General features: G+C 42.7%; 1 protein-coding gene across 1 annotated transcript in view; it reads right to left on the bottom strand.

Moving 5' to 3' along the window:
• Nucleotides 1–15,400, bottom strand: part of Micu1 (mitochondrial calcium uptake 1) — a 152,002-nt gene that overhangs the window by 88,811 nt on the left and 47,791 nt on the right. The window contains exon 5 of the mRNA XM_021173987.3: nucleotides 15,291–15,334. Coding sequence (XP_021029646.1) covers nucleotides 15,291–15,334 — 44 coding nt within the window. The remainder of the gene's footprint in view (nucleotides 1–15,290; nucleotides 15,335–15,400) is intronic.

Below are 15,400 nucleotides of genomic sequence, written 5' to 3'. Positions count from 1 at the left end.
TGTATCAGAATAAAAATGCACCCATTTGCTGGGTGTTTTTCCTTATTTTCCTTTGAAGGTTTATATTATTATGATGGCATTTCCATAGAAATCATCATTTTAGCCATACAACAAATGAATATTTTGTGTCTGGCTTCTACCATTAAATGTTTCATAGGCTTATCCATGCTATGGTGCAAATCAGTACTTTGTGTTACCAAAGACACTGCACAGTGTGTACACACCAGGACTGGTTTACCCTTCCACAGGCAGGGCACTCAGATGACCGCGGCCTCTCGCTGCCGTATGTAATCATTTACAAACAGCTGTCAGAGTAGTTTGGCTTCTCTCAATGTAGGCCCATTAGTAGAACTGCCCTGTTACATGCTAATTATATATTTATGTTTTGAGGGACAGCCAAACCATTTCCTCCAGTGGTTTCAGCACATATTTACCCTCCCACCCCCCAGCATCATAAAAGACTGATTTCTACACATCCTTGCAGCTATCTTCATGGATGTGAGTTGGTACCTCGATGTAGGGTTTCCATTTCTTACAGACAGGGGTTCCTGACTTAGCCCTGGCTGCTTTGGAATGGCTCAAGCTTGAGGTAAGGCTCCTAGCTCTGCCTCCCGAAGGTGAGGACTTCAGGCAGGCCTCAGGCCTGGCTTCACTGTGGCTTTGATGGGCATCTGCCTTGTGCACAGAGTCATCTTCATAGCTGTTGTCATCTGAACGTCTGTTCAAGGCCTATGCCATCATTCTGTTGGCTTTGCTTGGATGACTTGTAGGAGTTCTTGACACATTCTGGAGGCTGCGACCTTCATTCCCCCTTTGTATTGGTTTCCACTGCTCTGATAACGTTCCTTGAGTCATCTAAGGATTTGCTGGTAAAATCCAATTCACTTCTTGTTTTCTTTTACCTCATGTTGTAGTTAGTACTTTATCACCAAAACCAAGGTAACAAAGTTACCTCTATCTTCTAGTCTGAAAGCATCAATTCCTTTTCAAAATTTACTGATTCATTTAGAGTTTTTATAAAGTTAAGATGGGAAGTCCAGCTTCATTTCTTATATTCATTTATTAATATGTGTGTGTGTGTGCATGTGCCATGGTGTACACTGGGGAGTAAGAACTTAGATTCTGGGGGATTGAACTCAAGGTCATGTGGCTTGGCAGCAAGCATCCTTACCCACTGAGCCATCTTGTAAGCCCTCAACTTTATTCTTTTGTGTCTAGATATCCAGTGAACCCCATTCTATTTGTGGAAGAGATGACCCTGACTTTACTGAATGCTCTTACCCACTGATGAAAATCAATCCATCCTGAGTACAGGTTTATTTCTGAATCCATATGCTATTTTCTGTAAGCCTATGTTTATGCTACTGTCATGATGTTGGTGGTTAGAAGGGCAGCCTGAGAGGTGCCTGTAGGCACAAGTTGGGCCCATCCTCCTCATCCTTAGACAGTATACAGTCTGTAGACACGACAGAAATGTAGTAGACTCACTGTGGGCAACAGTCTCAGTAGGGTCTCTTCACTACACTTGTGAGCTATAGCCAGCTCACCTAACAGAGCAGGTTTGGGTTTAGGACCTCCTGCTCCTTAGGGGAGGAAAGGGTTTTTTGTCAGAGTAGCTGTATGTGAAACACCTGCTACTGTGGGAGGGAGCAGGAGAGCCCAGAGGATGGCCAAGCCTCTTAAGGAAGAAGTAAAAGATATGGGAAAGAAAAGAAATGCAAGAAACAAGGGCTCAGGACCAGAGGGTGTGTCCAGGGAGGGGAGAAAACTTCAAAGAATGGAGAAGTGGAGGGAACAAGAGCGTACTGCACAGGTGGTACTGGAGAGTAAGTACAGAATATGTGCGCCTCACAGCAGTTCTTCCAAGGTTACGAGAACAAGCAATGCTTAACGGTCCGCAGGCAGCGTGTGCCCTGGGATGCACCGTGGGACCAGAATCTCTTCACTGCGCAAAGTCCACACTTCATCCGAGCTTCTGGAGTTGGGCAGGAAGAGCAGGGAACAGAAGCTGGCTGTGTGTTTTCTGAGCATTTGCTTGTTAAAGAGCGGCTGGGGTATGAGTAGGAAGGCACATTCATTAGTGTGCTGGCACACAGTAGGACCTTGCATTTATCAGTGCTACAGGTCTGTAAATACCCAAAGCTCTACAGAAGAGCTGTACAAAAGCTAGGACATTTTAATCATAGACATCAACATTATCATAAAGCCAGCAAATTTAGTGTCTTAAATTAAAAGTAAGAAGAGCGTCAAAGGGCCGGGTCAAGATTTTGGAGTGGGGCTGGGAGTGGTGGTGCAGGTGGATGTCTGCAAGTGTGAGGCCAGCCTGGTGTGCACAGCGAGGTGATTTTTTTTTTTTTTTTAAGAGGGGATGAGTGTTATCTGAAAGTCATTTATTAGACTGTTTTGTGCCTAAGGCTCTTTTTAGTTGGTTTCTTTAAAAAAAGATCTAATTCTTATATAGATGATATCCTCAAATCAATTGCCCATGACATATAGGGGAGCTATAAAAACAGAGATATGAGTTTGAAAATGGAAATGTAAAAGCCCAAGTCTGGTAAAGATGGAAAATAAAAGTGGAAAGGCCAGCAGAACAGAGCGGGTTCAGATTAATGTCTCTGATGCCAATGGTCTCATTAATGTCCAATTCTCCAAGCAAAATGCCAGCAAGATGTCCCTTGCTTAATCTTTCAGGTAATGCTTAATGTTGGACTAAAATATAAGTCATTTTTTTTTCTCTAAGCAAACATCATCAGTTTGCTCAAAGAGCTAGAGGGAGGCACATTTTAAAGGTAAACACAGTGTTCCTTATAATTTTCTCCTTGAAATGTAATTTTTCTAAGAAGATCCAAAGAATATGCATTAATTCAATATTAGGAAATATAGCAAAGTAGGAAAAATAGCAAAGATAATAGACAAAGTGTAAGAAGGAAATTGAAGCTGTATTTAAGAGTGCAAAGAACTATTTCCATGACGCTTCAACTGTCTTCTAAGTGGATAGACTGTAAGATTAGGTGTCTTTCAGTGTTAACTCAGCGAGCATCTGGGAGATGCTTTCGCCTTTAGGTTCCCGAGGGGGCGGGGCTCCAGCCGTTTCAGTGCATGGTGAGAATTTCCTGAGTAGTTTTAAAACCAGCGCCAACTCCCCGTAGCTTCTGAAGCACCAGGGCCACACTCACAGCTCAGGGGTGACCTCTCAGATTCTCCAATCAGTCACTTCGAGTTCTGAAATTCTCAGTGTAAGGCAGGATGCGGGTCAGCTCAGAGCATCATTTCCATCTAACTTCGTGACAGATGCCCCCGACTGGATGACGGAATCTTGTAGAGTGCCTCAAAGCAGCAAGCTCACGGACATGCATGAACAAAAGATAACTCAGAACCCAGCCTTATTTCCAAATGAAGAGCAGAGTTACAGACCTGAGATCAGTAAGAAAGATGCTGACATGGTAAACCTTAAGAAACCCCACCTTGAAGGGGCTGCTTTCATGTACTATGGTACCATAGTCTGAATCCCCCCATCTCCCCTCCAAGGAATCAAAAACTAGGGCTTACAAGGCAAGATTTATACCACAGAGGTGAGCTGCATCTGTAGACCCCTGATTTACATGTCTGTGTGTTTACTGCGGCTTGGACCCAGAGCATTGTATGTGTGAGGCAAGACACTATTGAGTGAAATCCCCAGACTTCATTTTTTATTTTGAGTCAGAGTCTCACTAAATTGCCAGGATGGACTTGATCTTACTTTATGGTATTAGGCAGGCCTCCAACTATGATCCTCCTGCCTCAGCCCCATGAGTAGCAGAGATTACATGCCTTCACTACAGACCTTGCTTTTTAGGTCTGTAGTAAAGGCATAACAAGTGAAAAACTTGTTATGTAAAATTACTAGATAGCACATTATTCTTCACATATGTGATTGCTGTACTTCACAGTGAATTAAAAAGCCCTGAGTTTAACTGGGTTGGATGGCTTTGTGCTCAAGCACCCACCCTTTGGCTTCGGACTAGTCTCATAAACTTATGGTTAGAGTTGAGTGAACCATGAAGGGCCCCAGGACTGGGTTTCCAGTCAGGACACCAATGTGTTAGCATTCAGGGTGTGAGGAATCCCAACTGGCTAGTTACAGGGTTGATCAAAACAGAGCAGTTGATTTTCCCTTCCTGGACTCAATGAGATGGAGCCAATTAACCTTATCATTCTTACAACTTAACATCCAGTTTCCAAGTTCTGAAGTTTAAAACAAAAGGAGCTCCTGGAACCGAGCAGACTTCACAAGGAAATGCTTGGGTATCAACCTATAAACTAAAAATAGTTGTGGATTTCTGAAACTAAATAAAAAGAAAGTGCAGAGCACTGCTACATAAATTAAAATGTTATCATCCATGAACCTCAAGGGTTTTTTGATTTTTTTTTTAAATACTGACATTTATTAAGGATTATTTTATTATCAGTGGTCCTTGCCAGGGATGATGGCACAGGTCTGTGATCTCAGCGACTTGGAGGCTGAGAGAGATTATGAGTTACCCATAAGGACAATTTAGCAAGACTCTATCTCAAAATTTAAAAAGGTGCTAGGTGTAATGGCTTATGCCTTTAGTCTTAGTACTTGGGAAACAGGGGCAGGCAGATCTCTGTGAGTTTCAAGCCAGTGTGGGATACAGAGTGAGTCTCAGGACTGCCAGAGCTATCTAGTGAGCCCCTGTCTTGAAGAAAAAAATAAAAAAGGCAAGGTTTGTAGCTCAGTGGCTGAGCATCCTGCCTTGCATGTGCAAAGCCCTGGGTGGAATCACCAGTACTGTAAAAATGAAAAAAGAGAATCAATATTTCTCTATATTGCTAAAAGGGATTTCAAATTCCTCTAGTAATATTTGAAGTTGTACTTTAAAGTTTAATGACAGTTATATACTGCTTCCAGAAAATTTGATTTTGGCATCTCGTTTCCAAATCTGGAGTTACAGGGGAAGAAGGGTGTGTTAGAGAAAGCTCAGCGGTTCTCTCAAGCAATGAGTCTCACACTTCATTATCTCCTTGGTGCACAGACAGCTTCCAAAGCCTTGGGAAACGTTAATTTTAAACAATCACATTATTCTTAATCAAACAGAACCTGTTGCACAGCTAAAATCTGTCGCTCCTGATTTGGTTCACACCCAATTGGTAGAAAGGTAGATTTTGGTGCATGCCAAATGAAAATTAAGTTGAAATGTTTCCAATTCAGTGTAGTTTATGATTTCCCCCCCTTCTGACTCAGATTCTCGTCCAAGCTTCTCAAAGGTTTAACTTCATCGGAGGCAACGTAAATTAGTGTGCAACAGGCCGAGGCAGGGGAGTGCTGAAGATGACGTGCATGCCAACTGCAGAAAGCAGCTCTCTTTTCAGTCCCCATTCTAACCACATGGGCTCTGAGAACAACCCAAATACCAGAATGAGATGTTCTCCTTCATTTAGTTGCCTCAGAGAGAACGTTACCACGAAGATGCTTAAACTGTAGCAGCGGTGGATGAGATGGTTAAAAGCAGTCACAAGGATTCAAATAAATCCGCTGCAATGGAGTGAATTTCAAGCAAAAGGCAGAGCTTTATCGAAATGACTTATTTGAATCCTCAGTATCTGCTGAAGGAGGGAACTCTAAGAGGGACATAACTGGATGTATGTTCTGGCACTGCATGTCTGATGTTCACATCAGACTCCGTTGTGGGACAAATGACACGTGATGTTATTGATAGCCTGCTACCTAAATCTAAGAATTTCATTCTGAACTTTGGTCACGCCAATAGGTTAGTGCTGGACCCAAACTCCCTAGAAAACAAGCCTCTGCCCACAACAGTCCTGAGCTTGGCGGCCATCTTGGTTGTAGTCACGTAGTTATCATAAGTGGCCTTATCGCTCCATGTAAAACAATCTCAAGTACACGTTTGGAAAGAATAAGTCAACATAGTAGTTTCATTCCCTCCCATTTGGAAAAAATAGAGCAAGGGACACATGTAAGGAAAAACAAAAAGTTCCTTGCAAGAATCACTGCTCACCCCCTTCACTGACACAGCTACTGCCTCTCAGGAAGCCCTTTGAGAAAAAATTTTTGTCTCAAGTTTGAGATCAAACATTAAGAGCTATTCATGAAGGACTTATGGGGCTGAAGATGTAGCTTGGCTGGAAGATGCTGGGTTCAAGCCTGGCAGTGCATAATGGGTGCAGTGGGCCACACCTGTAGTCCCCACACTTGTGATCCTGTACGAGATGACTCAGGTTTAGAGACTTTAAATAACTGCCCAGGGTAATGGACCCACTGTGGTCTGATTCCACAGCCCTATCACGGACCTCTCAACTTCATATGCTATGACCAGCCCAGGGGCACACGGGGGTCCATGTTTGTAATTTCTGAAGATGTTACTGAGGGCTGGAAACTTTTGCAGGGAAACTTAGCTCACTATGGTGGAGCTTTGGGGCTTAGCTTGCTTGCCTCGGCTAACTGGAGGAAAAGCTGAGCCAATGATTAAGTGTGCCTTTACTTATTAGCCAAGCATCTACTTCATTCATTTTCAAAATGTGCATCGCTTCAAAAAGAAAATGTTCTTCCATACTCTTAAAGCTGCCTACTCTCAAAGAACCAGTTTCCCAGTCTCTGTAGTGCCACCGAGCATCGCAGACACTTAGAACAAGTTGAGGACCTGCGTCTACAGAATGGAGGATGCTTGTTTTGAGTAGTTCTTCTAGAATCATGACAGTGTGGCCTTAAACATGCTCGTATTCAAGTAACATGAAAAAGGAAGTCAGTCTAGAACAAAGTCCTCTGATGTCAGAGTGAGCTGCCAACATTGTTCCATGATGAAAAGCCAGGAATGGGGCGTCGTCAGAGAGGTGATGGCCAGTTATGATTATGCTTCAAATAAACAATGGAACATCAGATGGGTTTGGTTGATCTCAAGGTCAAACATAACATAACCTAAAATAAAAATGTATCTAAAGGCGTAGTAGTAGGAGTCTGAGCATTTGAGGCAAGCAAGTGAATGATATCCTTTTGGGGGAGTTAATGACTGCATTCTCATTTCTGTTTTCAACCTGAATAACCAAAACTTGTTAAATCCACAGACTTTAGGAGTGGTGGAACTGGAGAGACTGGAAAGAGACCTCGGATACTCCTCATGGCAATGCACTGAGTGCCTGATGTCATCAGTGAGCTGGCCTGAAGAACAGTGTACTACACTAGCAGGCCACGGTGCTGGGCTTTCTACAGGCAGTAGGAACAGCATGCAAAGAGCAGATCCTGCAGAAAGATACGCAAGGGCCCACCTTCTCTAACAAGGGGCCTGCTGCTCTCATGGGCAGCTTAAAAGATACGTACTGGTGTCAGCAAGACAAGCACTGTTTCTAGAAACTAATATGAACAATTCCCTCAGCATCTTTTAAAAGAAAAGCCTATGCTAAATACAAATTCACAAGATATTTTGAAGGATGCAGTAAAAACTGATTTAAAAGTAGTTAATATCTCAAATTTTTAATTTTAGCGAAACAGTTTCTACATATTGCATTCAGATACTGATTCTAGAAACTCAGAAAAGGTTCAGGAAAATATGGATAGAAAAATACAGACTACTTCAAAATTTACGTGTTCCTCCTTACACAGAGGCACTAATCTGCAAGTGGCGTAATGGCTGATTCCCAACCTCTGGTGAAGCGAAACTAGTGCTTCGTGTGTACTGAAAGCATCAGTGACTGGTGCTGAGCACTGAGGGCTGCAGGCTCCAGAGACTTCTAGCACTTGCTAATTCTTCTCTCTTCTCCTCACTCCTTGCTGTATGGATCTCCTGGAAGGCAAGTCTTTCCAAACCGAAAGCACATGGTTATTAATGAAGAGAAAGGGCTTTTGCGCTGCCTCTCATTTGTCTAACTGCACTGAGAGCCATGGGAAGGGCTTTCTCGTGGGACTGGCCCTCAGCCCTCAACCCTTTCTTTTTTTAAAGGTTTGGAGTGCTATGGTAAGGCCCAGTCCAGGGCTTGTCCTTGGTAGGCAAGGAGATCGAGCCCAGCTATGTTCTCTACTGGCTAGCATTTATTTGTACCTTAGCTATTCTGACACAAAATCCCAGAATTTGAAGCATTGAAATTTGAAGCAGTAAATTCTTTTGAGGCAAATTTTAAAGTATTTGTTTGTTTCAGAATACAGTTAATGCCACAGTTAGGTGGAACTACTAAAATCCACCCCATTTTAAAACAGGAACACAGGGGGCAATGCACTATGAAAAGAAAGATTACTCTTGTGGTCTTCATTAACTATATCACCAATTACTTCAAATCAAATGATGCTGCTATTTAAGTTGAATTTAGATTTTTTTTTATTGCAGCTAACCATCAAAAATGCAAGAGTAATTTTAAATGAATAAAATTTAAAAATTTATAATCTGTAGTTGAGAGTCCCTGCAGAAATCAACTTAAAATGCCTGTGTTCTGCCTGTCCTTGGGCATCTCTTGGCCAGCTCTACCTACATGTTCTTCCCATGTGTCTGCTTATTTCCCCAAGCTACAGCCATTCCCTGGCTTAAAGGGGCAAAGTAATGAAGTCTAAATGAGCTACCAGCTTCCTCTTAAGCTATTTTATTGAGCAAAGATCAACCAAGCAATGGCTTATTTGCACTGATTAAGAAATTTCAAAAGAAAAAAATGGATCTATTCGTTCAAACTGTCTCCTGTTCCTATGATAGTTTAGGAACAAAACAACCCAAACAATACCAACATTTAAATGACCAATTAATTAAAATCTGATGGGGCGTAATGCCTACAAGCGTTTCTTATCCCTGTGTGGTAACAGCTTCTGATGAAACTTCCCTCTGAGTTAGAACGGGTTCTACATTCTCAAGGACCGTGCAGTGTTCGAATTGTCATATTAGAGATAAAGCAGGAAACTTAAGTCAGGGATGGAAACCACTGTGCAGGGAGTAGGGAGGCCAGAGGCATGCACCGACCCTCCGCCTCGGAGGCATTAACACGGATTCCAGAGCAGTGACTAATCGAAAGCACATGCTGCCGAGTCAGTACCTGCCAGAACTCCTGATCAGAAGGAGAGAGAAAGAAAAACAAGTCGACAGTGATTATATGAACAAGCCCACAAATCAAACACACAAACACATATATCACAAATCGCAACATATGAAGGAACAATAACAACCTGTGGAAATGAGCACTGTAAACCTGAAAATACAAGAAGAAACACACGAAAATGTTCTAGCCATCACCCGTTAGGCAGCACAAGAAAACAAAGATCTACAACACAACCTCCCGGCACCAAATCACAGAGAATGTGTGAGTCAATGTGTTTTTTAAAAAAGAGTTGTAAAGATTCCACGTCGTCCCCAGGGCAGTCAAAGCATTTCTGGAATGGAAGTTTCCTATTGGGATGTCTCGTAATTTTAGGGGGCCGTAGCTTCAACTTTCTGGCAAACTGCCTGCTGTGCCATTCGCTCCAACACACAACCCACCAAAGCGGGATGAGTTCTGAGAACTGGTAGCGGTTCAGCGGAGCAGTCCAGGAGGGAACCTGAACCTTCTATTATGTTCCACTAAAGCGGGGTGGGGTGTCCTGTGTAACGAAGGCTGTCACCGTGTTGGCCGCCATCTGAGGGAGTAGTTCAGGTCAGTTAATTTAGCCAGGCTCTGCTCCAAATATCAAGCGGCTTCAAAAAGCTTTTTTTACATCAGGAAAGTTCATTGGCTGTGGAATAAAATTTGGTTGAAACTTACCGCTCTTTCCAAATCAAGCTCAGTTATCATTAAGAAAGTTCTTGAATGAAAAGCAAGCATCACTAGCGATTTACACGTCTGCAGTGGGGGCTGCTGAGGCCCAGAGGGACCTACAGTAGAGGGGTGGGGTGGAATGAGCTCCTGTGAACAGCGGAGCTTGCGTTTCTGCTGGGCAAATGGAGTCTCTATACAAAATAACCAGTCAAGGACAGCACAGGGAGACTTTTCTAGGCGACTGAACTGAGGAGAGAACAATTACCCACAGGGTATGGGGCCGCTAAAACCCAAGAAAGATGGCGTACATGTTAGTGGGAGGTCCTTACATAAAATGAGCACAGGCTCATAACGATGTAAAACAGCTACGAGCTGTCCTCACTGCCCCAGTTCTCTGGCAAGGCAAGAGACACTCAGCTAAGGGTGCTGCTGCCCCTCGGCTGTGCAGAAGAGCCACTGTCTGAACGAGGGCACGACAGTCTGAGGTCCACACTCTTGCTCTGCTGCGAACCATGCTACCCTGTGACACAGAGCTGTATCTCTCACCCCAATTCAGCACGCTTTCTAACAGCCACTGGTCACTTACACATGGCTCTCAGATGCGGGAGCACACTCCACAGAAATAAATGCCTTGGAAAAGAAAGAGGTCACACGCCAAAGCTAGATTTCGTTATTGTTATTAGTTAGTGATACTGTGTGGAAAAAAATAATTGAAATTAATTTGTAAGAAAAAGACCATGAAAGTGATTTAAAAACCTTTGAGTACAAAAGAAGATGGGAAAATCTCTGAGGGAAAAAAAAATGGAAATTTTAGCAAGTTTTCAGGGATTGAACTCAGAGCCGTTCCCAGGCTGAAGCACACACTCTAGCACAGAGCTACCCCAGCAACCCAGAGGATTTTGGAAATGCTGACTCAGCACCTGGGTTCACTGTAATAATTCAATTACCCTCTGAGCTTTTGGTTCAAAAGAAAAGGTTATCATAACCAGTCCTGTTCAAATGATGCTTTATCCCACACACAGCAAATCATTACTGGCGAGAGGAATGCCTGGTTTTGTCCATGACAGAAACAACATCTTACTCAAATGGCCTGATTACCATCAGAAGGGGTCTAGTTTACACACCACATAGATAGATCACTTTAAGAGTGACAGGGGCAATAAAAAGACAGACAGTACTTTCCAAAATGCCAGCTGACCACATTATGACACAGTGGGACATAGAACAGCTTGATTCTAGTTTCTAAATCCAGTTATTAAATTTGCAAGTTTCATATTTTCTTTCCTGAAATGAAAATTTTTCATTTATTATCAGTTTCTAACTGTGCTTTATCTGGAAGGCAGAGGCAGAACAGCTCAAATTTAAGACCAGATTGGGCAATCGCCTCAAAATCCATCATTCTGAAACCCCAAACCAAACCCCCAAACCAAAACCATCACCACCACCAACTGGGCAGAGCACACTAACGTCACCAAAGTGAACGTGAAAGAAACATGGCGGTGGTGTGTGTGTGTGTGTGTGTGTGTGTGTGTGTGCGCATACACACACTGTTGTTACTTTTATTCAAACAGTAATAAGGCAAGAACATTTGATGAGAAAAAAGTCCTATTGATGAACCAGCCTGCCTCCATTTTAGGCTTAAAGGCCATCTTTTAGTTATGACAAATTGGGTTCCTTCCTTCCCTGTTTCTCAAGGATTAGGCTATGCCCCACCTGTAATCTTAACTACAAAGGACTTTGTCCTGCCTGTTCTGGGAAATGACAACCATGCTTTTGTTTTAAAAGGTCATTATGGCCACCTGTTGTCATGAACACCTTGTTATGACTACTTTATGGCCATGTTGCAACCCTACCTCTGTTTCAAAGGTTCTTGTGACCACCTTACTTTTGCTCCTGTAACTCCACCTATTTTGTGGTCAAATCCCCCATTTGGAACCTCTTACCCCTCAGCTATAAATATCTTGTCTTCCTCATGTCCAAGGCTGACCTGTTGCACTCCGCCTTAGGGGGAGGCAGCTCATGTACATGCATTTAAAAAGCTTGCTTTAATTAACTGCTTGCTTTAATTAATTTGGCCATGATGATTTGAGTAGGCAGCGTTTCTCACATCTTTGGGATTAACACTATTTACGAATAGGTCAAATTCTAAAAGAGGCATATGAAAGTAGAATACAGCACTCAGGACAGCTCCACGGGCCCCCTACTGTGTGACCTGTCTAGTGACCTAGCTTGCCTATCCTCTTAACTTGTAAAATGTAAAATGCACAGTCCAGGGAAATGCTGCTACAGATGGAATGAGCAATTATGTATCAGCACGGATAGTGCCTGACAGACAAGCAAACAATGCAAAGACTTTGCCTTCCCTTGCCCATCTTCCTTCCCTCCCTCCCTCTTCTTCCCTGAGACAAAGTCTCACTAAATAGACTTTGCTGGCCTGGAACTCATTATTTAGACTAGGCTGCTTTGAACCTTGCCTGTTTAACATATCAAAGCCGACTCTACCCCCCCACCCAAGTCTGTACTCACAAGTACCTGTCACAGTCATCCTGGTTAGCATACCCCTTCCCCTACCATAAACCTCTCCAGCCTTGAGTGTTGCTTTCCCAGTCCCTTTTCCTATAAAGCTCAGCCATTCTGGCTACATGTCTTCTTCGTCTCCTGGCTTGCTTTCTGGTTTGGTTCTTCTCTTGGGGTCTAGGCTTCCTGCTTCCTTCCCCACCGTCCCAGGTGTTCTTTCTCTCTTGGTTCCCTCTCTCCTTTCTCTCTCACACCCCCTACCCCTACCCTCTTCTCCTGGCCCAGTTCAGTCTGTTGGTCCTGTTCAGTCTGGACTCTCCCTGGCGCCTCCTCCATATCTACACTAACCTTCTCTTCCGCCACACCTGGGAGGGTCACGTCCTCATTTTCCATTCATACCCCAATAATATCATCTGTGCAAGCTTCAGGCTTCAAGAAGCCTTGTCCACAAGCTCATTCATTGTTTTGGAATCTAGTTTCTCCTGCCTTCCTTTTTCAAAAATTTCCTTATTGTAAAAGACAGAAAGTATAAAGGATATATTCTATTATTATAGGTGCCATTGGTGGCTAAACAAAAATATAAATCAGAAGTAAAATATTAAAATTCTGCCTAATTTTATCTGTATTTAGCAACAGCAAGACCTGAATACATATATTAATTCAATAGAATATGGACTTGACTGATTTTAAGTCTCTCAGAGGTGGGAGGGTGAAAAGATTAGGGCCATCAATTGACAGGTGGGACTTCATAATACTTCAGTGCCTCCGTACAGCCAAGGAAACAGTCAGCAGAGTTCAGTGGAGGCCTGCGGGGCGGGAGAGAACCCAGTGGCGTGCCAGTAACCTTTAAAGAGCTTTGGGGGCTGAGGTTGCAGTTCAGTGGTAGAGCACATACACTTTACATGCAAGAGGCTGGGTTCGATCTCTATCATAAACATGAAAGACAGACTGACTGACAGATAGGAAAGAAGGAGATGAGGGAGAAAGAAAGGGAAGGTTGGGAAGATAGGGAGGGGAGAGGAACGAGACTAGGGACGATGGTGAATGGTCTGTTTCAATGGGAATCTGCTGCTGCTGCTGCTGCTGTGTTTGGAAACAGGGTAAGAACTTAGTCATCTTTGGGAGAGAAGGCCAGGGTGACATCAAAGCTCAGCAACAGCATCCCTGCATCCCTGCTCAGGAAGTGATCACATCTGCAGCATGAAGTCCCCCCCTTCGATGTCTGAAGGGAACGTGACCGCATCTGATTCCAGGCGTGTGCTTACTTCATGTCACAGGAATAGAAAGTGCAGGGCGCATCTCTCTATATTTAGATTGCCAAGAAGAAGGAGTGAGACATAATGAGACCCAAAGACTATAAACCACACAAAATACGTCAGACCAACTAAAGACAGCAACTATGACTAGACACCTGACACTACTGTAAAATAAAGCTCTGTTTGGAAATAAATATTTTGTTTTATAGGGCAATTACTAGATGCTAAAAACATCACATGGAAATTATAGTTTTTAATAAAAAATAATATATAGTACATGAAATGATTATAGTAACAAATCTTGGGTGAAAACATGTATATTAGGAGGGGTGTACTAAAACCCCCCCATATTTCCATATGCTATATTATCACTACTTCTAATAGTACTAACAAATTATTAGTTAGTTTTTAAAATAATTTTTTACATTTTTTTTTCTTTTTATGTGTGTGCTTCATATATGTTCTGTGTAGGCTGGTGTGCCTGTGGGGTCAGTCCTCTTTCCACCAGGTGCATTCTGGGAAGAGAACTCAGGTCAGGAGGCTTGTTGCCACGTCGTACCCTTACCGGCTGAGACAAGCTGTTTATAAAAGGATCTGTTAGCTATCCAATGCTGTAAAAGGGTTTTTTGTTTGTTTTTGTCTTTTCCAAATTTATCATCAGAGAAAATCTGAAGTCATCTAAGACTTGAAGCTTTGGAACTTTTGATCTTAGTCTGAATATTAAAAATACCATTCTTCTATAATACATACTCTTCAAGCAGTATCAGCTATAGGCATCTGCATTCTTTACTCAAGACCTCTAAGTAGACAGCTCTGAAATGCAAGAGATGATAAAGGATAGGCCAGCTTTCACGAAAGAAGAAATCTCCCGGGGTTCTACCCCTAAGAAAAGAGCTGCAGACAGTTAAGGCCTGCTGTAAGAGGAGATTCAGTCATCCCACAGAGAGGAGCCCCTTAACTGGTTATCCAATCCCAAGTGGTCAGCCCTGACATCATCATCTCAGGTTACACAGAGCCAGCAGACTATAGTTCCATATGTATGCATCTATACATCCACGGAACAGCAACAGAGAGGCCTGGGATATGGGAGGGGTTGAAGGGAGGGAAGGAAGGGGAAATAACATATAATTATAATTTAATTAAAAAATATTTTCAAACCTGGCCCTTTCCTTCCATGCTGACCCTGTATAAACTTTTCTTCTTCCTTTTGAAGAACTCATCCTGAGAGGGAAAGCCATGCTGAGCTGGCAGCTTTATGGGATAGTAAAACTGAAAGGTTCCTTTTCAATGACTAAGACTGATGGAGCATAATGTGAGTTCTTTATCAAGGAAGAAGTAAAGAACTGAAAGTACAAGACAAACGTGCAAATTCTTCATAACTGCTCAAAAGCACTATAGAGATCGTTACAGTTTCATACTTAGGGTTATTGCTATAAACTGTCAGAAGGTTCAATCAGGTAGGCGTCCACATGAAATGTGAGTGCAATACAGGGGTGCTCTGTCATCTTTATGGCGATTTTTGTGTTAATATTCCAAAGTCAGTAAACACTGAATTCAGCCTCAATATATGACAAACCATGAGTTACCTTACATGGAAAAACATTAAAAAAAAAAAAACCAGCAAAAACCCTGGCTTGATTTCCTGTGCAGGATCTCCTGAAGATGCAAGCCTCTGAACCCAAACGAACTTTTTTCCAGCAACTAAACAGTATTCACAGATCTGTCATGTGATTATAGAGGAACTTGAAAACCTTTTCAGTGAAACTTAGGACATGTGTGTGCCAGTCTGCTCACCTTTCCATCAAAGCGCTTTATTATATACTGATCCAGGCCCAAGTCTGAAAAAGAAAGGGGAAGATGATTAGCCCCAGTCATAACTCTCCAGAAATACACAACAGCTCTCA

Source organism: Mus caroli, unplaced genomic scaffold (assembly GCF_978045245.1).
Source record: "Mus caroli unplaced genomic scaffold, Mus_caroli_1 scaffold_9, whole genome shotgun sequence".
NCBI lineage: Eukaryota > Metazoa > Chordata > Mammalia > Rodentia > Muridae > Mus > Mus caroli.
This window is presented reverse-complemented; position numbering and strand designations above follow the sequence as displayed.